The sequence below is a fragment of the Hypanus sabinus genome, chromosome 4 (assembly GCF_030144855.1).
Source record: "Hypanus sabinus isolate sHypSab1 chromosome 4, sHypSab1.hap1, whole genome shotgun sequence".
Lineage (NCBI taxonomy): Eukaryota > Metazoa > Chordata > Chondrichthyes > Myliobatiformes > Dasyatidae > Hypanus > Hypanus sabinus.
The window spans coordinates 169,936,191-169,961,978 of NC_082709.1; the positions used below are offsets into that span (position 1 = coordinate 169,936,191).

Here is a 25,788-nt window from a genome sequence, read left to right on the forward strand (position 1 = left end):
TGTTAATTCCAAAAATATGAGACTGGAGGTAACTACATTTTTTCTTTGCTGTAAAGCTGGAGATTTAAATGTTTGCAAAATTATAGGAACTCATTTATTAAGGCAAAGACAGCCATTCAACCCATTTGGTCTAGATTGGCTCCCAGCAGATCAACCTCATCAGTCCCATTCCCCCTCAGCCTTTAGTCCTTCAAATGATTTTCTTTCATACAGCCATTAAGTCCTTGGACCTTGATTGTTGTCCCATCAGGCATAGGATATCCCAAGACCTCCTCACTGAGTCATGAGAGGTCTCTCTCAGACTTACTGTCAAATGTAATGACAAAGCAAGTATCTCATATTGGTACTTTGCCTCAGATATCCGGCAAGCTAAAGGATAAAACCACAAGACTATAAGATATAGGAGCTGAATTAGGCCATTTGGCCCATCGAGCTTTCTCCTCCATTTTATCATGGCTGATCCCATACCCTCTCAGGACCAATCTCCAGCCTTTACCCCCAGTACCAGCCTCTGTCTTAAATATACCCAATGACTTGGCCTCTACATCTGCCTGTGGCAATAAGTTCCACAGATTCACCACCCTCTGCCTAAAGGAACTCCTCCCCATCTCCTTTCTAAAATGAATATTACTCTACTTTGAGTCTGTGTCCTCTGGTCTTAGACTCCCCAGCATAGGAAACATCCTCTCCCCACTCTATCGAGTCCAGTCAGCATTCAATAGGTTTCAATGAGAACCCCACCCCCCACATTCTTCTGAGTTCTAGTGAATACAGGCCCAGAGCCATCAAACGCTCCTCATTTGACAGGCCTTTCAATCCCAGAATCATTTTCGTGAATCTCCTTTGAACCCTCTCCAATATCAGCACTTCCTTTCTAAGATAAGGGGCCCAAAACTGCCCAAAAGTGCTTTATAAAGCCTTAATATTACATCCTTGTTTTTATATTCTAGTCCTCTCAAAATGAAAGCTAACATCGCATTTGCTTTCCTCACTACTGGTTCAACCTGCAAATTAACCTTTAGGGGATCCTGCACGAGGAATCTCCAGTCCCTTTCCTCCACAGATTTATCAATTTTCTCTCCATTTAGAAAATAGTCCACATACAGACAAAAAATATGTATTGGCAGGCCAGGTGTTTCTCGAAGGTCTGTTTACAAGAGACGTGTGTTCCCCTCTCTTCACTGAATTGTTTAGCAGATATTCTGTGGCAGATTCATAAGCTTCACGTACACTTACCTCCTCCCAGCGCCCCTCTCCAGAGTAAAGCTCTCGGCGTCTACGTGGTCCGGGCAGCCAATTCATATAACACGGAAAGGTGTAGCATAAAAATAGGCTTTTCTATCCACCACGTCTGCTTGTCCAAATGCCTCGAAAATGTTGCTATCATGGGCAACATGTCAGTGCAGTGGTTAGCACAACACTTTACAGTACAGGTGAACAGGGTTCGATTCCTGCTGCTGCCTATAAGGAGTTTGTATGTTCTCCCTGTGACTGATTGCACTTCTTCCAGTGTACCGGTTTCCTCCCACGGTACAAAGACCTACCGGTTGGTAGGTTACTTTGTCATTGTATGTTTTTGTGTGATTAGGCTAAGACTAAATTGGAAGATTGCTGGGAGTTGTGGCTCAAAGGGTCAGAAAGGCCTATTCCAGTTTTTCTCAGTAAATAGATGAATCATGTCTGCTTTAACAACTTCACCTGTCTGCACGTTCCAGGCACCTACCACCCTATAGAGAAAACCTACCTTGTAAACTCTCCCTCAAACTTCCCCCAGTGCTATGACCAGCACAACTTGACATTTCTCCAATTCAGACATTATATTGGATTATGTTTCTTGTGTTTACACTGTACTGGAAATGTTTTAATCTGCTTTTACTAATCCACAAACATGAGAAAATCTGCAGATGCTGGAAATCCAAAGCAACACACTCAAAGTGCTGGAGGAACTCAGCAGGTCAGGCAGCATCTGTGGAAAAGAGTACACAGTCGACGTTTCGGGCTGAGACCCTTCACCAGGAGGTTTCCATAGATGCTGCTGAGTTCCTCCAGCATTTTGTGCGGATTGTTGAATATTAAAGATTTCGTTGCATGTCATGCTAACATACTGCAGCAAATTCCTAATACATGTATATGGTCAATAAAGTTGATCCTCCTTGATCCTCCTCCATCTTGAGGGGTGGTGTCCATCTTTCAGGACCCTCACCACCCAGGCCATGCCCACTTCTCATTGCTACCATCAGGAAGGAGGTACAGGAGCCTCAAGGCACACACACAACAATTCAGGAACAGCTGCTTCCCCTCTGTCATCTGATCTCCAAATGGACATTGAACACTACCTCACTGCTTCTGTTTTGCTTTTGTTTTTGCACTATTTATTTTAGCTTAACCTTTTAATATACATACATATATATACTTACTGTCTGTTTTTCCTATATTTATCATGTATTGCATTGTACTGCTGCCGCAAAGTTAACAAATTTCATGACATTTGTCACTGATGTTAAATCTGCTTCTGATTCTGGCTCCTTATGGCTGTTACTAATTTTCACTCAGTGACCACTTTACTAGCTACAGCATACACAAATGCCTAACCATCCAATCACGTGGCAGCAACTCAATGGATAAAAGTATGCAGACATGGTCAAGAGGTTCAGTTTAATGTAATACACACAAAATGCTGGAGGAACTCAGTAGGCCAGGGAGCATCTATGGAAAAGAGTAAACCGTCAACCTTTCATGCCGAGACCCTTCATCAGGACTGGAAAAAGAGAGGAGAGGGCAGAGCAAGAAGGTGGGGGAGGGGAGGAAGAAGTACTAGGTAGTAGGTGATAGATGAAAGTGGGAGAGGGGCAGGGTGAGATAAAGAGCTGAGAAGTCATTTGGTGAAAGAGATACAGGGCTGGAGAAGGGGATGTGTGATAGGAGAGGACTGCAGGCCAGGGAAGGGGGAGGAGCACCAGAGGGAGATGATGGGCAGGTTTCTTGTCTGCTGAGATCCTCCAGCATTTTGTGTGTATTTACTTTGATTTCCAGCATCTGCAGATTTCCTCTTGTTTGTGACTTCATCAGCTTTGCCTCCAATTTCCGCCCTGCCCTCAAATTTACCTGATCCATTTCTGACACCTCCCTCACCTTTCTCAATCTCTCTGTCTCTGTCTCCAGAAACCATTTATCTACTGTTTCCTTTAAAAATCCACAGATTCTCACAGCCTCCTGGACTATGCGCCTTCCCGCTCTGTCACTTGTAAAAATGCCACGCCCTTCTCTCAATTCTTCCATCGCCGCCGCATCTGATATCACAATGAAGCTTTTCATTCCAGAACTAATGAGATGTCCTCCTTTTACAAAATGAGAGGCTTTCCACTATCAATGCTGGCCTCACCTGCATCTCTTCCATTTTGTATACATCCGCCCTCACCCCATCCACCCACCACCCCACCAGGGATAGGGTTCCTATTGTCCTCACCTATCACCCCATCAGCCTCCGTGTCCAGCACATAATTCTCCATAATTTTGCCATCTCCAACGGCATTCCACCACCAAACACATCTTTCCCTCCTCCCACAATTACCGCTTTCCGCAGGGATTGCTCCCTATGTAACTCCCTTGTCCATTTGTCCCTCCCCACTGAGCTTCCTCCTGGTACTTTTCCTTGTAAGTGCTCTTACCTGTCCCTACACCTCCTCCCTCACTACTACTCAGAGCCCCAAACAGTCCTTCACCTCAAGTCTTTTGGGGTCATCTACTGTATCTGGTGCTCCTAGTGTGGCTTCCTGTGTCTCGGTGAGACCCGACATGGACTGGGACAAATCTTAGCCAAGCACCTACACTCCATCTGCCAGAAAAGGCGGCATCTCCCTTTGGCCAGCCATTTCAATTCTACTTCCCTTTCCCATTTTGATGTGTCAGTCCATGGTCTCCTCTACTGTGGTGATGAAACCACACACAGGTTGGAGGAGCAACACCTTATATTCTATCTGGGTAGCCTCCAACCTGATTTCTTGAACATCAGTTCCTCGACCTTCCAGTGACTGTCCCCTCCACATCTTCTCCTTCGCCATTCCGCATTCCCATTTCCCACTCCCACCTCTTCTCCTTACCTACCCATTTCACCGGTGCTCCTCCCGCTTCCCCTTCTTCCATGGCCTTCTGCCCTCTCCTATCAGATTCCCCTTTCTCCAGCCCTTTATCTCTTTCACCAATCAATATACCAGCTCTTTACTTCATCCTTACCCCACTACTGGTTTCACCCATCACGTACAACCTGTACTTCCTCCTTCCCTTCCCTTCCCTCGACTTATTCCGATTTCTCTTCTCCTTCTCCATTCCTGATGAAGGGTTTCAACCCAAAATGTCAACCGTTTATACTTTTCTGTAGATGCTGCCTGGCCATCTGAGCTCTTTCAGCATTTTGTGTGTATTACTTTGATTTCTAGCATCCGCAGATTTTCTCTTGTAAGAGATTCAGTTGCTGTTCAGACCAAATGTCAGAATGGGGAAGCAGAAATGAGATCTAAGTGATGTTGACCATAGAGTGATTGTTCGTGCCAGACTGGGTGATTTAAGACTCTCATAAACTGCTGACCTCCTGGGGTTTTCATGCACAAAGGTCTCCAGAGTTTACAGAGAATGGTACAAAAGAAACACACACAAAAACATCCAGTGAGCCGCAGTTCTGTGGGTAAAAATGCCTGGTAGAGAGAAGTCAGAGAAAAATGGCCAAACTGGTTCAAGCTGACAAGGCGACTGTGACTTAAATAATCACTCATTACAACGAAGGTGTGCAGAAGATCATCTCTAAATACACAACACGCTGAACCATGAAGTCAATGGGCTACAGCCACAGAAAATGGTAAACATACATTCAGTGGTCATTTTATTAAGTACAGGAGGTACCTAACAAAGTGGCCATTGAGGCCACATCCACACTACGCTGGATAAATCCATAACCGAAGCTTTTTCTCTTAATTTTTACCCCCTGGCCACACTAAAATGGCATTTTTGTCTCCTGAAACCGGAGCTTTTCAAAAACGCTTTCCAACGCTTTTTGGATATTTTTGAAAACGCTACTCAGAAGATCAGTGTGGATGGGGTAACCGGAGACTTTTGAAAACGCTATCAGACGGCAGCACGCTATTGCAATGTTTTCTTGAACGCAACCTAACAATTTCAGAACAGACGGCAACGAGACTGAAGCCAGAAGAGTTAGAAATGTTCTCACCAAATACTTTGACCCATAACTTACTGAATAAATATACTGTACTCACTTTGCCCTGTTTTCTGTCCTTGCTTGTATGAAGGTGGTTTACCTATTTATGCAAGTACTTCTCTGATAATAGATGTGTAACAGCCTAATGTAACATTGTATGGAAATACAAGATAACACTAATGCAGACATGTTTTATACATTTAACAAGGTGCTTTATTAATGCAACAGGGTTAGTCAGTTTTTGAATGTTCATCGTCAGCCGGGTCAGTCTGTCCGTGAACTCTCTGTCGGTTGCCTCTGTACACTCCAGTATTTGTTTTTTTTTACTTTTAAGTTCTCCTGAGCGAGAACCAACAGCTGTCCGTCGTTTTAAGTTTTTCTAGTCTCTAACTACATAAACGCGCAATTTTACGGTGAGATTCGACACCAAATATGTCGCTTGTTTTCAGTACATGTGTCCTGCACATGCGCAGGAGGAGGAGATTCGCCGAAATCTCCATTTCAGTGTGGACAGAGATATTTTCAAAAACGCATAGTGTGGACGCCTATCATTTTTACACGAAACCGGCGTTTTCAAAGTTATCCGGTCTAGTGTGGATGTAGCCTGAGTGTACATCCTCACAAGGCCTGAGGCTGTGAAGTATCTCTCAAGCAGCAGCTATTCATTTTGCGCATTTTCCCTTGTCTGAACTTGCTGTGAGATTGACTCTCAACTGCTGCCCACTACCTTTAACCTCATTGTTATATCGACAGCAAATTGCGGGCTAATGTTTGCACTTAGCAAACTTGGTGATAAAACTGTCATGACATTTTATGCTTCCAGATTGCATCAACAAAAGAACGACTTCCACTCTCGGAAGTGCGATGTAGTTTGCTGTGGGAAGGGGTGCTGGGTTGGTTTAGATTTCCTCTGTGTACTGTGAATAAAGGGTGTTGTTTATAAAGAACAGATTTATGATTTTATTACACATGCCAAAGAAAGGTAATCTTCTCTGACGCGATTCTCAATGATACACTGATAGTTTAAATTTGTTTGGGGAGCTCCATGCCATGATTATATTTGTTCAGTCATAAGACGGAAGAGAAATCTCGGCTAATGATGCAGACACAAGGGAAGCAAACGCCCTTGTTTCATTTTGTTTTACATTCTGAGTGATTTGAACAATATTCATAACAGTTGTGGGAAATGCCAGATAATTGTGCAAATAGGACTGAAGGTGATTTGGGGACGTTTCGGTGGAAGAGTATTGTTTCATGATTATCACCGTCTTGGTAGTCAAATTGATTTAATTTATTATAAAGGTTATTATAAAGGGTTTTGAAGTTACGATCATTCATTCTTTGCATATCTTGGTTTGTGGATGTCTGTGAAGAGTAAGAATTTCAAATTGTATACATTTCTAATATTAAATTGAACCATTTGAAACATTTGAGGTTTAAATCTGTTCATCGTCCATTTTTGTGGTATAGCACTGCGGTTAAGGATTTCCAAGCTGCTGCTGCTGCTCCTGTCTCCATGTGCTGTCTGTTTCCTTTAACCCTATCACTATAGTTTAGTATCTGATACACTTCCTTTGGGAGGGATGCACATAAGGAGCAGGAATAGGCCACTCAACCTCCCAAGCTTGTAGGCTGATTGTAACCTGAACTCCATTTTGCCAGCTACCTTACAGCTCCTTGCTTGTTTAGTATTTACCCATCTCTTCCTTAAGCATATTCAGACACCATTTTCCTCATTCTTTGAGGGAAGGACTCACAACATCGAGAGAAAAGCCATCACTAAATGGGCAAACCTTTATTTCCAACAGTGATTCTAAGTTCCAGAGTTCAAGAAGAAACATTCAGTCCACATCCACCTTGCCATGTAGGCCTCCTCCAGCTCATCTAGCCTCCAGCAGATACGAACCTAGCTCAGAGCAGGTGTTACATAGAATAGTGCAGCGTAGGAGTAGGCCTTTCAGCCTAACATTTCTACAATGGCCAAGTCAATCTAATCTCATCTATGTGTTCCCTCCATTCCCTACCTGTTTTTATGTCTGTCCCTTATACATTGCTGTCTTATTTGCTTCCACCCGCCACCACTGAGATACAGGAATCGACTGAATGTATTTATTTATCGAGATACAGTGCAGATTAGGCCCGTCCAGCCTCTCGAGCTGTGATGCCCAGCAGTCCCCTGATTTAATGCTAGCCTAACCATGGGATAATTTACAATTAATCATGGGATAATGATCAATTAACCTACCAACCAGTATGTCTTTGTACTGCTGGGTGCGGTTACTGGAGCACCTGGAGGAAACCTACATGGTCACAGGGAGCTCCTTACAGGCAGTGGTGGGAACACAATAATATTACTGTTTATGTCAGGATATAAAGGGTGCAGTGACAGAGGACTGGGTTCAATCCTGGCAGTGAGTTTGTATCTTCTCACTGTGACTGTGAGGTATTCCTACAGATGCCCCACTTTCATCCCACATCCCAAAGACATGCCGATTGGCAAATTGTTCCTCATGTGTAGGTGAGTGGAAGGAGAGGAGTGATGGCAAGGTAGGGAAAATAACGAATTAGATTGATGTGAGGATGGTATCAATGTGCAGTTGATGGACATGGACTTCATGTTCCAAAAGGCCTGGCTCAATGCTGTGCCTTGCAGTGGCTGGAAGAAGACTAATATTGTACTGAGTACTCACCAACATCGTATATAACCAAAGCATAAGCAATACACACAAAATGCTGGAGGAACTCAGCAGGCCTAGCAGCATCTATGGTAAAGAGTAAACAGTTCCGGCTGTAACTCTCCTTCAGGCTTCTATTTAAGAGGAGTCCTGATGAAGGGTCTCAGCCTGAGAAAGTCGACTGTTCACTCTTTTCCGTAGGTGCATAGGTGGAGATCCTCTAGCATTTTGTGTGTGTTGCTTTGGATATTCAGCATCTGCAGAATGTATCGTGTTTGTAACTGAAACATAACCTCCTTGCTTTTGTTCCCTTAGCAAAAAAAAAGATAACAACCTTATAATTGAAATATGGCTAGGCTTGTGTGTACACATTTGTTTGTTTGAAACACACCTTGAAGCACCGAAAGCTGTAATATCATTCAGTTTAATGCTCAAAGGTGCTAAAGATCAATCCATTACCCTGTTCTTCTTGTCCACACATCATGCTTGAAACAAGCAGACAGATTGATGTGTATGGCTTGTGAATGTAAGCACTACAGAATTGTTTTTTTTCCATCAGTTTGCTACCTTGTAATTTTAATATGGAAAGTATATCTGCAGATAGATCTATTGTGGTGCCTGTTAATCTAATGGCTTTGGTAATTGACATACTAAAGGCTGTTTCACCCTAAAACTGTGTAGAAGGTGACATCAGTAACATCATCAATTCATTGAGCTAATGCAAAGGCTTCAGTTTGGGGCATAATTCACCATGCAGGTTGAGAGGGAGAAGGTAAAGTCGGATGTATCAGTATTACAGAGGCATGAGAGAGGACATGGCCAAAGTTGATCGGAAGGGGACACTAACAGTGATAACAGCAGAACAGCAATGGTTGGAGTTTCTGGGAGCAATTTGGAAGGAGCAGGATAGGTACATCTCAAAGATGAAGAAGTATTCTAAAGGAAGGATGAGGGATTTGTGGCTCACAAGTGAAGCCGAAGACAACATAAATGGCAAAGAGAGGGCATACAACATTGCAAAAATTGGTGTGAAGTTCGGTAATTGGGAAGTTTTTCAGTATGAACAGGATGTAACGAAAAAGCTATACGGAGAGAAAAGATGAAATATGAAGGAAAGCTGGCCAATAAAATAAAAGAGGATACCAAATGTTTTATCATATATAAAGAGTAAAAGAGAAGCAAGAGTGGATTTCAAACCACTGAAAAATGATGCTGGAGAGGTAGTAATGGGGGACAATGAAATGATGAACAAACGTAATATGTATTTTGCATCAGTCCTAGAGTGTCGGGGGCAGAAGTGAGTATAGTTGCTATTACTAAGGAGAAAGTGCTTGGAAAGCTGAAAGGGCTGAAGGTAAGTAAGTCATCTGGACCAGATGAACTAGACACCAGCGTTCTGAAAGAGGTACCTGAAGAGATTGTGGAATTGGTTCCTGGAGGACTGGAAGATTACAAATGTCACTTTACTCTGTAAGAAAAGAGTTAGGCAGAAGAAAGGAAATTATTTTATCAATTTAGTGATTAAGTGTGGAGTAGGTCCTTCTGGCCATTTGAGCCATGTCTCCTTAGCAACCATCACAAACCCAATTCATTCCTAATGTAATCATGAAACAATTTCCAAAGACCTATTAACCTACTCAATACACCTTTGGACTATGGGTGGAAAGCAGAGGACCCAGAGAAAACACGAGGAAATCTGCAGATGCTGGAAATTCAAACAACACACACAAAATGCTGGTGGAACACAGCAGGCCAGGCAGCATCTATAGGGAGAGGCACTGTCGACGTTTCGGGCCAAGACCCTTCGACAGCACTTCTCCCTATAGATGCTGCCTGGCCTGCTGTGTTCCACCAGCATTTTGTGTGTGTTATTGTTTGGACCCAGAGAAATCCCACTTACTCCCTGGGGAAGACATAAAGAGACACCATACAGAACGTCACTGGAATTGAACTCCATACTCTGGAATGCTCTGAGCTAAAAATAGTGTTGCACTAACTGCTACACTCCTGTGGCGCCAGTTAATCTGACTTCAGTGGTTGCAAAGATGCATTATTAAGGGTGATATTTTGGGGTGCTTGGATGCACATGATAAAATAGGCCAAAGTCAGCATGGTTTCCTTAAGGGGAAATCTTGCCTGACAAATCTGATGGAATTCTTTAAGAAAATAACAGGCAGGATAAACACAGTGGCTGATGTTTACTTGGATTTTTCAGAAGGCCTTTGACAAGGTGTCACATCTGAGACTGCCTAACAAGATAAGAGTCCATGGTATTACAGGGAAAATAATGACATCAATAGAAATTGGCTGACTGGCAGGATGCAAAGATTGGGAATAAAAAGGGCATTTTCTGGTTAACTGGTGGTGTTCTGCAAGGGCTCGTGTTGGGAACCATTTCTTTTTATGCTATATGTCAGTGGTTTAGATGGTGGAATTAATGGCTTTGTGGCCAAGTTTGCAGACTTGCAGAAGATAGGTGGAGGGGCAGGTAGTGTTGAGAAAGCAGGGAGTCTACAAACGATCTTAGACAGATTGGAAAAAATCAGCAAAGAAGTGGCAGATGTAGTGTAGGGATCTGTAGGGTCGTGCACTTGGGGAGAAGGAAAAAAGGTGCAGACTATTTTCTAAACAGAGAGAAAATTCAAAAACCAGAGGTGCAAAGGGACTTGAGAGTCTTTGTGTAGGGTTCTCTAAAGGTTAGCTTGAAGTTTGAGTCAATGGTATGGAAGGCAATTCCATTGTTGCCATTCGTTTTGAGAGGACTAGTATATAATAGCAAGGATATCATGCTGAAGCTTTATAAGGCATTGCAGAAGGTCCAGAGGAGTTTCACAAGAATAATTCTGTGAATAAAAGTGGTAACGTATGAGGAGTGTTTTTCCTGACTCTGGGTCTGTACTCACTGTAGTTTAGAAGAATGAGGGGAGATCTCATTAAAACCTATTGCATATTGGAAAGCCTTGCTAGAGCGGATGTGTAGAGAATGTTTCCTGTAGTGGGTGAGTCCAGGACCAAAGGGCACAGCCTCAGAATAGAAGGACAACCCTTTAGATTAACGATGAGGAGGAATTTTTCAGAGGGTGGTGAATCTGTGGAATTTATTGCCACAGGTGGCTGTGGTGGCCAAGTCACTGAGTTTATTTAAAGCTGAGGATGATAGGTTCCTGATTAGTCAGGGAGAAGGCAGGAGAATAAGGTTGAGAGGGATAATAAATCAGTCATGATGGAATGGAGGAGCAAACTTGATGGGCTGAATGACTTAATTCTGCTTCTAGATCCTGTGGTCCTATTGAAGCTGCCAGACCTGCAGAGTACCTCTGGCATTTCTTCTTCTTACTTCAGATTTCCAAAATTGCCACCTTTTTATTACAATTAAAGAGAGATCGTAGTATGAGAAACTGACAGGGTGTAGGACTCAATAGATCTTTGAAGAATTAGCAGAGACAAATCAGGCCAAACAGGCTCCATTTGTAAGACTCAATGAGCTAAATATGTTGAAAGAACATAACTAAAGTCTTACAAAAAATCAATAGATTCTGATAATGAATCTGATTGACATTTTATTGGTTTCTGTGTCACTCCTGAAAATCATGTAATTAAAAATGGTGGTTTGCCTGTCCCCAATGCAACTGAGTATATTATTAACTGCTGGAGTAGCAACGGAAGTTTGGAGAGAAAGTTTTCTCATTTAATCTGTAGTTGTGAGTTCAGATGACACTGTGTACTCCTGCACACTCCTCTCATCTCAAAGATCCAGCCTACGCCAAGATAAGGCCATAAGATATAGGAGCAGAATAGGCCATTTGGTCCATCAAGCCTTTTCCACTATTTCATCCTGGCCCAATCCATCTTCCTTCTCAGGCCTAACCTCCTGCCCTCTGCCTGCAGTCCTTCATGCCCTGATTAATCAAGTATCTATCAACCTAACTTGGCATTCGCTGCCACCCAAGGCAACAAATTCCAGAGTTTCACCACTCTCAGGCTAAAGAAATTCCTCCTCATCTCCATTCTAAAAGGACGTGCCTTTATTCTGAGGCTATGTCCTCTGGTCTTAGACTCTCCCACCATAGGAAACATCCTCTCCACATCCACTCTATCAAAGTCTATCACCATCCTATAAGTTTCAATGAGGTTCATCCTCATTCTTCACTATGAAACTCATCTTCGCCTGTGGTTAGAGCTCCCAAATTATGTTATGTTCAAATCAAAATAATGCAAAGCACAGAACTGACAATCTAATTTGTGAAAGTTGAAGGTAGGGTAGCTATAGGAGAGGCAGTGATAAATTCATAGTGACAGAGATAGGCCAGACACTGTTGGGAACTAATATTGTAATCTTCACAAGTTGTATTTGTGGCAGACTTACTTATAATATTCTTAATTTCAGAAGTACATATATTTTACAACTTAAGCACAATAAATGGTGATGTATACTTGCAACACTGTTGGATTTAATAGAAGTCTCTTTTCTCCGGAGATTTTCTGGCCTAATTTGGGAATGTTTGATTCTGAACATGAATTCGCTGCATTATCACATGATAACTATTCTTGACCAACTATCACATCAATGCCTTGTTGCAGTTCTTTCTTGTCTTGCTCTAGGCTATCCCCAGTACGTCTTAGACTTTGTTGGTCATTGATGCAAAACAACGTGATTTCACTGTATGTTTTGATGTTTTGGTGTATGTGTAACAAATAATGCTAATTTTATCTTATCTTTAGGTCAGTTTAATCCTCCTCAACCAACTTTACTCCATTTTCCGTAGCTGCTAGTGCGAGAGCTTTGTTGCTTGTACTGACAAGCCAGTTTGACTCAGGGCAATAAACACTCTATTTTACATTAGCATATCTTTCACAATACACCTGTAAAGCTGAAAAGACCAGGAGGGAGAATGAGATCGATGGGGAAGCATTGGCATCCTGGTAACTGCTGGGAAGTCATTACAAGTGAATTGCACAGATTTCAGGAAACAGACAGTCAAAACAGCAAGATTTTTTCTACAGGGATGAGATCAAATAAAATCCTCCGTGCAGCATAGACCCTGACAACCAGAGAAAGCTAACAAGCTGTCAGGGCCATAACTGCATGCTTCAAATGTGGAGCTGCAATTTTGTTCAAAGCCCCCACAATGACAAACACAATGACAGAACAGCTGTAACCATCAGAGGCTTTTTTCCCCTGTTCTTCTTTAGGACACGCATACTAATGCAGAGGCACAAGGTGCCTTACACCTCTACTGATTACTTGAGAGCCTCTAATGCATAGGAAAGGTTGTCTTTTCAGTGCAGTGCCTATGCAATATTGCTCTCTTTGAGGTGTGGTCTGATAGAACAGGCACTGCCTGGAGCTTAAGTGAATGTTAAGAATGGTAGAGGTTGAGGAGATATCTCAAATTATCGTGGCTAATAACAGGGTGGTGGGGTGGAGATGCATCTCGATCAAAGGAGGTGTAAGCCACTCTATCCCTCCACTAGTCTGCAGGTCACCCTTAGGTAAGGTGTAGCAGCTGCTTAGCCCCGATCAGGGTCACGTGAAGCCATGGGAGCAGATGGAGGATGGTCGTATGAGTAGCTGGTGCAGATCTCAAACTTCGTTATGCAACCACTGACACCAGGCAAACATTCTCTGAAGAGTATTGATGATGGGTGCAGTCACCCATCTTGTAAATACACTGCCCAGAAGAAGGTAATGGAAACCACTTCTGCAGAAAAATTTGCCAAGATCAGTCATGGTCATGGAGTCCATAACTGCCCATGCAGAACAACTGCAGTTTAAAGTAAGTAAAGATCAGGGAAAAAAACTGCCAGTGGTGGAATTCTGAAACAAAAACAGGAAATGTTGGAAATACTCAACAGGTCAGTCAACATCTGTGGAAAGAGAAACTGAGTTAATGCTTTGAGTTGAGGATCTTTCATCAGAACTGAGAAAGAGAGAAAACAAAACAGGTTTAAGTTTTAGAGAGGTTGCATAGGGTGAGTCCAGAGTCATGCTATGGTGATAAAAAGCAGATTAAGTAATCTGGTTGACAGAATAATTATGGCATTTGGAAGGAGAGAGAGAGAGAGGGAGAGAGCAAAAAAGGATGAACTTCAATGGTGTGGATAGTGTAGAAAGTTGTCACAGGTTACAGTGGGATGCAGAGCTGGATTGAGGAGAGGCAGACGGGCTTCCACCTGGAATAGTGTGAAGTGATACACTTCGCACGGTTAAGTTTAAAAGCAGAGTACAAAGTTAATTAGTTCCAATAGGTACATTTAATGTCAGAGAAATTGATACAATATACATCCTGAAATTCTTCTTCACAAACATCCACGCAAATAGAGGAGTGCCCCAAAGAATAAATAACAGTTAAAATGTTAGAACCCCCCAGCTCCCCCCTCCCACACACAACCAGCAGCAAGGCAATAATCCCCCCACCCCCCACCAGCAAAAAAGCATCAGTGCCCTTCACCGAGCACTCAACTGTGCAGCAAATATCAACAAAGACACAGTCTTGCAGTACTCCAAAAACCGCTCGTTCACTGTCATTTGACAGACCACAGGCTCTCTCCCTCTCTCTCTCTCTCTGTCTCTCTATCTCTCTGTCTCTCTATTTCTCTATCTCCCTCTCTCTCTCTCTCCCCCTCTCTCCCTCTCTCCCCCTCTCTCCCTCTCTCTCTCTCTCTCTCTGTCTCTCTCTCTCTCTCTCTCTCTCTCTCTCTCTCTCTCTCTCTCTCTCTCTCTCTCTCTCTCTCTCTCTCTCTCTCTCTCTCTCTCTCTCTCTCTCTCTCTCTCTAATAAGGGAAAAAGAGATGTCCCCATTTCACAGCGAGAGGCGAGGCATAACAAACACCTCGCTGATCAATGATGTGAAGAGTCTGTTGCATCACTTCTTCCAAGCTCTGTGCCCAGAGAGTCATCACCAGAAAGGTGCGGCTCCCCGGACACACAAACCCCAGCGGATAACCCACTGCTCCGATGTTCCGTATTCTCCCACAACGCTTCGATCAGGAGCACCGGCCTAGAATCAGCACATCCCCAGAACCACGAAAATCTGGAAACCTGAAGGCACACAAGTCTTCCAGGCAGCGTCTTTGGGAGATCAAAAAGTAGCTGGTCTTCAGGCCCTGAGAATGGATCCCATTCCCACGAAGAACTGAAGACAGAGTGTAACTCCAGGTCTTCAAAAACACCTTGAAAGGGATAAAAAGAGATATCAAAGATAGAAATAAGCTGTTTCCAAAGACGCAGGCAAAAGAGTCGCCGTTTAGCGCCATCTTAACTTCACTCTGCCTCCACCTGGTGGCAGGATTCTTAGCTGTGTGGAGGAACAGAGGGATTTAGAGGTTCCATAGATCCCTCAAATTTGTCAGGAAAGTTGATCGGGTAAGAAGGCAAATGATGTGTTGGCCTTCATTAGTCATGGAATTGAGTTCATGAGCCTTGAGGTAATATTTCAGCTCTAAAAAACTCTGGTTAGATCACACATTGTGTTCATTTCTGGTAGACTCATTATAGGAAGGATATGGAAGCTTTAGAGAGAAATGCAGAGGCATTTACCAGGTTGCCTCCTGAACTAGAAAGCTATCTTATGAGAAAAGGTTAGGGCTTTTCTCTTTGAAGAGAAGGAGGATAAGAGGCAACTTGATAGAGGTGTATGAGATAAGGGGCTTTGATCAAGGAGGCAAGCAGTGCTTTTCTCCAAGGGTCACAATGGCTAAAGCCTGATTTGTACTTCTGCATCGCATCTATGCCGTAGGTACAGCATACCCTACGACATAGGGTGATGCACACCTCCCCAAAAAAGTAACTCACGCAGTGCAGCAACGCAGACCGCAACAACTGTGATTGGTCCTCTTGGTAGCATCACATTTCCTCCTGCACATTTCCGGTTGCTTTTTCTCCGCCATGTCTGTACACCCATGCAAAATAGATGAACAAATCGTCAAATCTACCTGCTGACATACGAAAATGTTTGAAATGCATTTCCTCATCCATGTCTCTCACGAAGAAACTCAACACAGTGGCATAGAAATCCCACCGCCAACTAGAGTTTTGGCGCACACCAACGCGTGCTCGCTATGGCATAGGTCCTATACGGAAGTGAAAATCAGGCCTATGGCGTAGCCCGTACGCACAAGTATAAATCAGCCTTAATATGAGAGGGCAATTCGTTTAAAGTGATTGGAGACAAGTATATGGAAGATTTCAGAGGGAGGTTTATCACACAGAGAATGGTGAGTACTTGGAATGCACCGCCGGTAGTGGTGGTAGAGGCTGGTATATTGGGGGACATTTAAGAGTCACTTAGATAGATGCAAGCATGAAAGTAAAATGCAGGACTGTTTGGGAAGGAAGGATTAGATTAACTTGGAGTAGGTTAAAACATCAGAGGAAAATCGTGGGCCAAAGGGCCTGTGCTGTACTGGTCTATGTTCCATGTTCTATATTCAAACCAGTTTGAATCAATGTTTTGTAAAGTGATGATGTGAGTAGGAATTTGCACTCGTCCTAATGTAGATGCATTTCCACAAATTTAAATGGGAATAGAACTACAGCTGTTTAAATATACTTCCTAACAGATTGGAAGCACCTTGGGATATGTTTCCAAATTCAGATCACCACATCTGTGCAGTTTTTTTATTGATGAAGTGTTTTTTTTGAACCTCTAGATTGGGGAGGTATAGTTTTAATTAGCTTTAAAACTGCATAGCAAATACATCAAAGAACCATACTTGGCATGGTTTCTAGGGTGTTAAATTATTTGTCATTCACATGTATGAAGTTTGTGATTCTGGCTAGACCAGTATTTATTTACCTGGTTAAGCTGATGGTGAACTGCCTTCTTGACGTTCTTGAGGTAAGCTCACCATTCTGTCTCCACTTGGACTGACCAAAATCTGTGTGTTCTGTCTTTGCAGTCCCTGCCATGATCACATCGTACCCAAACACCACCCTGGCAACCCAAGGCCAAAAGAAAGAGGTCAGCTGCACCGCTCACGGCGAAAAGCCCATCATCGTCCGTTGGGAGAAAGAAGACACCATTATTGACCCTGAACGGATGTTCCGTTACATTGTGTCCACCAAGGAAGTTGGAGATGAGGTGGTTTCCACATTGCAGGTAGTGGCTGCAAATTTTGTAGATTTCATTTGTTTTATTGATAGCACTGCACCGCCTTCTGGTTGGAGAAACAAACCAATATGTTCTATAGATTCTACCCACTGGCCCTTTGTGCGTATGTTGTATAATTTCTGGAGAATATCACAGCTTGGCCACAAGGATGGAATAATACAATACAGTGTTGTGTCATTGTTGCCGATTAACTAGACTCATCAAGGAGTATTCAAACTCCTTCCTCTATCACAGTTTATTTACTTGTGCACAAGGGGAACTGCATGGCCCCTGAAGTCTGAACAAAGAAATGCCATTTTTATACAGAAATGACTAACTGGAAACAGATACTAGCCAATTGGTAACCTTCTGGATGTACAAATTCTTCCTTTGCTTGATCAAATTATTATAATGCAGATATTAATAGCCAATAGAATCTCCACATTAATACTTCAGAATTAGTAGAGTAACTAACCAATAATAATTGTCATCAGAGAATCCTTTGTTTGCATCCGTATCCTGTCTTACTATGCCAAATGGCTCTGGTGTCCTACTGTGCAGTGGGAAGCTATGGTCTTCAAGGACCTCACTTGCCAGGAGTGACTGCGTGCTATCGGTAAACTATCCTTGCTTGGACATTATCTCAACCCTTGCCTTGCCGCAGCTTCTGCAGTTGTTTCCACAAAACGAACACATAACATTGATGGCCAGAAAAAGACCTTACCTGCTGTGTTCCTTAACACGTGCTTTCTTACTAAGCACTCAAGGAAGAAATTTGACTCCAGTAGCTGTGACTGATCACATGTAAAAAATTACACTTACTTTGACCATCCTCCTGATATCAAATTTCTCCCCTCAAACTCTCCTCAGCCCTTCTCGGTTAGTGTAAACTGCATCTGTGTGACTGTGAGACTGTGGGACCTGCAGCATTTGAGTTATTTGTGGTCCATACAGAGTCTGCAGAAGATGAGAATGGTTGTTTTTGAATACTTGCAAGATTACATTTCATATAACTTTAGGAGATTGAGAGGTGACTTCACATGACTTTGTAGAAGTTTATAAAATCATGAAGGCAATGGATAAAGATGGACAGTCATCATCTTTCTTCCATGGCTGGGGACTCCAAAACTAAAGGGCCCAGGTACAAGATAAGGGAGAGTTTTAAATGAGACTTGAGAGTTAAATTCTTTACAAAGGATATTGAGTACCCAGAAGGGAACAAGAGAAAGTGGTCGAGGGGGTTACAATTGCAACATTTAAGAGGCATTGGTATATGGAGGGGAGGGGCTTGAAGGGTTATGGGCCAAATGTGGGCATGTGGGACTAACAGGGAGGAGGCTCTGCTCGGCATAGAGCAGTTGGGCCAAAAGGCTTGATTATCTGCTGCGTTACTCTATGACTCTTCTGATACATGATGTGCCCTCAATGCCCAACAACCAAAGGAACAGCCCATTCCAGCCTTTCAAGCCAGAGACTTTAAACTGAATGAGCCACACTCTTGGAAATAGAGAGGACAAGTTACATTGACCAAATGCCTGTTCCTCATGGATAGAAGTGTACTTATCATCAGGCTGGACCAGAGGAATAATTTCACAAGCATTTTGTTTATGTTCTTGCTTTGCACATCAATCATTCCACCCCCCACCTGCAGATGCTGGAAATCAAAAGGGACACACCCAAAATGCTGGAGGAACTCAGCAGGTCAGGCAGCATCCCTGAAAATGAGTATCAACAGTTCAGACTGAGACCATTCTTCAGGACTGGGAAGGAAGTGGGGAGATACCAGAATAAAAAGTGGGAAGAAGGGAAAGAAAAATACCTAAAAGGTGAAGAGTGAAGCCAGATGAGTAGGAAAGAAAAAGGGCTGGAGAAGACAGAATCTGATAGGAGAGGAAAGTGGACCATAGGAGAAAGGGAAGGAAGAGGAACAGCAGGGGGAGGTGATAGCCCGGTGAGAAATACAATAAAAGGCCAGAATGGGGAATAGAAGAGAAATCGATATTCATGTTATGAGGTTGGAGGCTACACAGAGGGAATATAAGGTGGTGCTCCTCCACCCTGAGGGTGGCCTCATCTTGACAGAAGAGGAGGTCGTGGACTGACATGTCAGAATTAAAATGTTGGGCCACTGGGAGGTTCCATTTTTGGCAGATGGAACAGAGGTGGCCAACAAAGCAGTCTCCCAATTTACAAGTCTCATCAATGTAAAGAGGGTCGTATTAGGATAGCTTATCTTTTATTGGTTTGCAACTTATAACATTCTTCTGCCGACCACCACTCTAGGAGCACTGCCTCAATTTCACCTCACCACCAGCTCAGCTCAGAAACTTTGGTTCTTTGTTCTTCTGCTTTTCAAAGTTTAAAAAGTTCAAAGTCCAAAGAAAATTTTATTATCAGAGTACATATATGTCACCAGATCCAGCCCTGAAATTCATTTTCCTGCAAGCATACTCAGCAAATCTATAGAGTTTTAACTATAGCAGGATCAATGAAAGATCAAGTAGAGTGCAGAAGACAACAAACTGTGTAGATGCAAATATAAATGAATAGCAATAAATTAAGAGAATGCAAATTAGCAAGATAAAGAGTCCTTAAAGTGAGATCATTAGTTGTGGGAACATCTCAATGGATGGGCAATCGAGTGTAGTTAACCGCTTTGTTCAAGAGCTTGATGGTTGTAGGGTAGTAACCGTTCTTGAACCTAGTGATGCGAGTCCTGAGGCTCTTGTACCTTCTACCCGATGGTAGCAGCAAGACAAGAGCATGACCTAGGTGGTGTGGATCTTTGATGATGGATGCTGCTTTCCTACATCAATGTTCCAAGTGGATGTGCTCAATAGTTGGGAGGGCTATAGATGTACAGCAGCAGCATCACTACCTTTTGTAGGATCTTCCATTCAAAGGCACTAGTGTTGCCATAATGCAACCAGTCAGTATCCTCTCCACGACACATCTATAGAAATTTGTCAAAGTTTTAGATGTCATGCCAAATCTCAGCTGATTCCAAAGGAAGTAGAGGCACTGGTGTGCTTTCTTCTTAATTGCACTTATGTGCTGGGTCCAGGACAGGGCCCCTGAAGTAGTAACACACAGAAATTTAAAGTTGCAGACCCTCTCCACCTCTGATCCTCCGATGAGGGCTGGCTCATGGACCTCTGGTTTCCCTCTCCTGAGGTCTATAATCAGTGCCTTGGTTTAGCTGACATTCAGTTGGAGGTTGTTATTACAACCGTACTCAGCCAAATTTTCAATCTCCCTCCTGTATGCTGATTCATCACTGCCTTTATCTTGGCCCAGAAGAGTGGCGTCATGAGCGAACTTGAATTTGATATCGGAGCTAAATTTAGCAGTGCAGTCATAGGTGTAAAGCAAGTGGGGCAGGGGACTAAGCGCACAGTTCTGTGGTCCAACTGTGCTGATGGAGATCGTAGAGGAGATGTTGCTGTCAATCCAAACTGACTGGGGTCTATAAATGAGGACATCCAGGATCCAATTGCACAAGGAAATCTTCATCCCAAGATCTTGGAACTTATTGATTAGTTTTGAAGAAATGATGGTATTAAATGCTGTGATGTAATTGATTAAGAGCATCCTGCTGTATACATCTTTGCTGTCCAGATGTTCCGGGGCTGAACGAAGAGTACATGAGATTGCATCTATTGTGGACGTCACAAGTTACTCCAAGCTGACTCTATTACACATTATCGCTCCACCTTATTCCCTGTGATCAGATGTTATCCTGCGGTCAGTGGCTCTTAGTTCGCAAGAAGTTCCAGTTACTCCACAGTGTGTCCTGCAGTGTAAGCAGCCTGCCATTATGTGTGAGGCTGAGCTTTATAATGTTTTAATCAGAAACAGATCACATTCTGCATATTATAATGAATTACAGTTGACAAAGAATTAAATTACAGGGCTCTGGCACATTTAAAGTCTTCAGGTCACGTGCTGGAACTTAGCCAAAAGCCTGGAGGATATATTAATCTTTGGTTGACTACCTCCCTGTGGTATCCCTTTGTAGACTAATAGTTCCATTGTTTTCATCTGAAAGATAAGCAGCAGTTCCCCAATACTGAACTGAAACAGGCAGCACAGTAATGTAGCAGTTAGTGCAATTGCTATACCACACAACTGATCCCCAATTGGATTTCGATTCCTGCTGCCGTCTGTAAGGAGATCTACATTCTCCCAGTGACCATGTCAGAGTGGTAGGGCTTTGGCGAGGTAAGTGGGTAAGTAGACTTCACTTTTCCTTGCATTTTTTGAGGAACACAGAGCATGTCTATAGGGTTAATACTTTGCTCTGGGTGTCAGATGTGGGAATCCTGGGAATCTTCCTGTCTCCCAGATGGTCACATCTACACCAGGTGCACCGAGATGCAGCTCCTGAGAGACCATGTTAGGGATCTGGAGCTGTGGCCTGATGACTACAGCTTATTAGGGAAAGTGAGCAAGAGACAGATGCGAGCTATAGGGAGTTAGTCACCCTGAAGCTGCAGGGGCTAGACAAATGGGTGATTGTCAGGGAAGGACAGGTGGAAAGAGCTCAGATCATAGAGAGCACCCCTGTGGCCATCCCCTCAGTAATTGTTATCTCATTTTGGATGCTGTTGAGGTGGGGGGGGGGGGGGTGACCTGACAAAGGATGACCACAGAAATCGGGTCTCTGGCACTGAGCCTGTTTCCATGGTGCAGAGGGCAAGAGAGAGAGATGAGGAATGTGGTAGTAATATGGGTATCTATAGTGAAGGGAACAGACAGGAAGTTCTGTCAGCCTGATAAAGATACCCACATGGTGCGTTGCCTCCCAGCTACTGGAGTACAGGACGTCTCGGATCGGGTGCAGAGTATTCTGAAGGGAGAAGGTAAACAACCATAAGTCTTGGTACACGTTGGTACCAATGACATAGGCAGAAAAAGGGAAGTGGTCCTGAAGAGAGAATTCAGGGAGTTAGGTAGAAAGTGGAACAGCAGGACCTGAAAGGAAAATCCTGCCTGACTAACCAACTGCAATTTTTTGAGGAAATTACAAGCAGGGTAGGCAAAGGAGATGCAGTAGATGTGGTGTGCTTGAATTTTCAGAAGGCCTTTGACAAGGTGCCGCACATAAGGCTGCTTAGCCAGATAAGAGTCTGTGGAATTACAGGGAAGTTAAGAACATGGGTGGAGCATCGGCTGGTCGGCAGAAAACAGAGAGTGGGAATAAACGGATCCTATTCTGGTTGGTTGCCAGTTACCAGTGGAGTTCCACAGGGGTTGATGTTGGGACTGTTGCTTTTTATGATGTATGTCAATGATTTGGACTATGGGACTAATGGACTTGAGATTAAATTTGCCGATGATACAAAGATAGGTGGTAGAGCAGGTAGTGCTGAGGAAACAGAGAGACTTAGTTTAGGGGAATGGGTAAACAAGTGACAAATGAAATACAATGTTGGAAAGTGTACGCTCATGCACTTTGGTGGAAGAAATAAACAGGCAGACTATTATTTAGATGGGGAGAGAATTCAAAATGCAGAGATGCAAAGAGACTTGGGAGTCCTTGTGCAGGATACCCTAAAGGTTAACCTCCAGGGTGAGTCAGTGGTGAAGAAGGAGAATGCAATGTTGGCATTCATTTCTAGAGGTATAGAATATAAAAACAGGGATGTGATGTTGAGGCTCCATAAGGAACTTATGAGACCATATTTGGAGTATTGTGTGCAGTTTTGGGCTCTTTATTTTAGAAAGGATATACTGACATTGGAGAGGGTTCAGAGAAGATTCTCGAGAATGATTCCAGGAATGAAAGGGTTACCATAATAGGAACATCCAGCAGCTCTTGGGCTGTATTCCCTGGAGTTCAGGAGAATGAAGGTGGATCTCACAGAAATATTCCAAATGTTAAAAGATCTGAATGGATTAGACATGGCAAAGTTATTGCCCATGGTAGGGGTCTAAAACAAGACTTAGGGGTCCCATGGAGTCTAAGACAAGAGGGCACAACTTCAAGATTGAAGAACGTCCATTTAGAACAGAGATGCGAAGAAATTACTTTAGTCAGAGGGTGGTAAATCTGTGGAATTTGTTGCCACAAGCGGCTGTGGAGGTCAAATCATTGGGTGCATTTAAGGCAGAAGTAGACAGGTTCTTGATTAGCCAGGTCATCAAAGGGTATGGGGAGAAGACACGATGGGCCAAATAGCCTACTTCTGTTCCAATATCTTATCGTCTTATGTGGGTTTCTGCTGGGTGTTCTGATTTCCACTCACATTCCAAAGATGCATAGTTCGGGTTATTGAGTTGTAGACACACTACATTGGCACCAGAAGCATTCCACTATATGTGGGTTGCTCCCAGTACAATCCTCAGACTGTGTTGGACATTGACTCAAGATGACATAATTAACTGTATGTTTTGATATATATGTGACAAATAAAGGTTATATTTTCTCTTAAATGAAAATGTGGGAGTAATGCAACATATTACAGTGAGCTAGGGGACCTGTGGACATGACTATGGCTTATACTTTTAGTGTCATTAAAAATCCAAGCTGTCTCTATACCCCAATTCTTTTAATTGTTCACATCCAATGGCTACAGCTTGGGCTTGAGCCTCTGGCATTTCCCCTTTGCTTCTTTAAGCCATTTCTTGAAAATCCCTCTCTTTATCAAGCTCATGGTCTTCTAACTTACTGAGAAGCAAATTCTTTTCTTAAATGTTTTCTACCTTGAGAATGTTTTAACCCAGAGGCAGAAATCATATGTACTGTTCCTTGTGCTACAGGCATCAAGAGAGATGGAGAGAAAACTGGAACAGGGTGAATTTGGGCGAACAGTCACATGAATCATGGAATAAACAAAAAGGGCCAAGTATTCTACGCCCTGTTCCTATTTTCTGTTTCTATTTTGAGGGCTGAGAATTGTTATATTTGACAGAAGTCAAAGATTATAAGCAACTTCAGGAAAACTGAGTTGAGGTCTAGCTCACTAATGCCTCTACTTTCTGAAGAGGCTGAGGAGAGCTGGACTATGCACATCAATAATCAAGACATTATACAGATGCACAATAGACAGCATATTAGCACGCTGCTGCACTGCATGGCATGGAAACTGCAAGTGCCCTCTAAACCAGATAGCATCCATGTAAACCTCTTCTGCACCTTCTCCAAAGCCTCAACGTCCTTCCTATGATAAGGTGAACAGAACTGTGTGCAACACTGCAGATGTGGCCTAACTAGAGTTCTATAAAGTTGTGACATAACCTCCTGACTTTTGAATTCAATACCTCAACTAATAAATCAAGCATTCCATAAGCCTTCTTAACCACTTACTTGACCTGTGTAGCCAGTTTCAAGGAGCTAGGGAGTTGGATCCCAAGATCTCTCTGCTCAGGAACATGGTTAAAGATAGTGCCCTGAATAGTGTATTGCCTCCCCCAATTTGTCTTCCCAAGGTGCAACACCTCACATTTATCTTGAATACTGAATCTTGAATCAGATCAATGTTCAAAATAAATTTATTATCAAAGTGCTTATATGTCACTATATACTGCCCTGAGATTCATTTTCTTCCAGAAATTCATGGTAGAACAAAGAAATAGAATAGAATCAAAAACTACACTCTAAGACTGACAAACAACCAATGTGCAAAAGACGACAAACTGTGCAAACTACAAAAAAAAGGCAAATAAGAACAAATAATTAGTAAATAAATAATACTGAGACCACGAGTTGTAGAGTCCTTTGAAAATGAGTCTTTTGGTTATGTAATCAGTTCAGTGTTGAGGTGAGTGTGGTGAACTATATTTACCTGTCTGGACACGCTCCCTGCTGACTGCTCCTGTGGCTCCTCCCACAGACCCCTGTACAAAGGCGATCAAGGCCTGAGCCCGGCCTCTCAGTCTCCAGGATGTAGTATGGTGGTCACTCACTGCTTGTTCCTTCTTCCAGTCAATAAAAGCCGATATCTCGCCTTACATCTCAGAGTGAGTTATTGATGGTGCATCAGTGAGTGAAGCTATCCACGCTGGTTTAGAAGCCTGATGGTTGAAGGGTGCTAATTGTTCCTGAAATCTGGTGGTGTGGGGTCGAAGGCTCCTGTTGCTCATCAAAGTGAAACAGACTGGTGGGGCAGTATCACTGATTCTGCTCGCACTCATAAAGTTCTCATGTTAATGTAAAAGACTGTTAAATGTTGCTTGATAACACTCCTCAAGGAACATGAACTACTTTAAAAGCACTGTCTGAATGCAAGCCAGAGTTGCTAATGATTAAAGCTGAGAATCGGCTGCATTAAAAGTAGGAGAAAAACTAGGTTTTATCTTTTCTTTGCAGAGATCAAGTAGAATTCACTTGTGCTCACATCAGAGCCCATTGGTACCTTACATCTCCTGTCAGTAAACATCTCTTCTTACCTTGCCAAAAATCTCCTGTCAGCAGAAGCTCTCGTTGTCCCATTACCGCTGTCTCTCTCATCTGATGTTCCCTTTGTTGCAAAGATTCAGGGTTGTAGGAAGCAATGTTCTATGTCATTATAGTGACAGATAAAGGAAAATTAGACAAATCATGAGGCACTTACCAACAGTAAATTGAAGCTCATGAAAGATTACAGCCATGCTGTTTCATTTCATGTACTTATAGGCATTTTGCAGCTGTGAATAGACTGACCTTTCTCTTGTCCGTCACAAAAAATATCGGATGCATTATTTTTGCAGTGTAATTGTTTAAAAAGAACCATTGCAAAGAGCCATTTAATGAGCACGGCTATATTTTAACAGAATATCGTCATTATGCAAAACCCTTTTGCAGTATTAACAATAACTTGCATTTCTTTAG

General features: G+C 42.9%; 1 protein-coding gene across 1 annotated transcript in view; it reads left to right on the forward strand.

Annotated features, from left to right (window-relative positions):
• Positions 1-25,788, forward strand: part of LOC132393479 (cell adhesion molecule DSCAM-like) — a 702,534-nt gene that overhangs the window by 491,923 nt on the left and 184,823 nt on the right. The window contains exon 12 of the mRNA XM_059968761.1: positions 16,786-16,985. Coding sequence (XP_059824744.1) covers positions 16,786-16,985 — 200 coding nt within the window. The remainder of the gene's footprint in view (positions 1-16,785; positions 16,986-25,788) is intronic.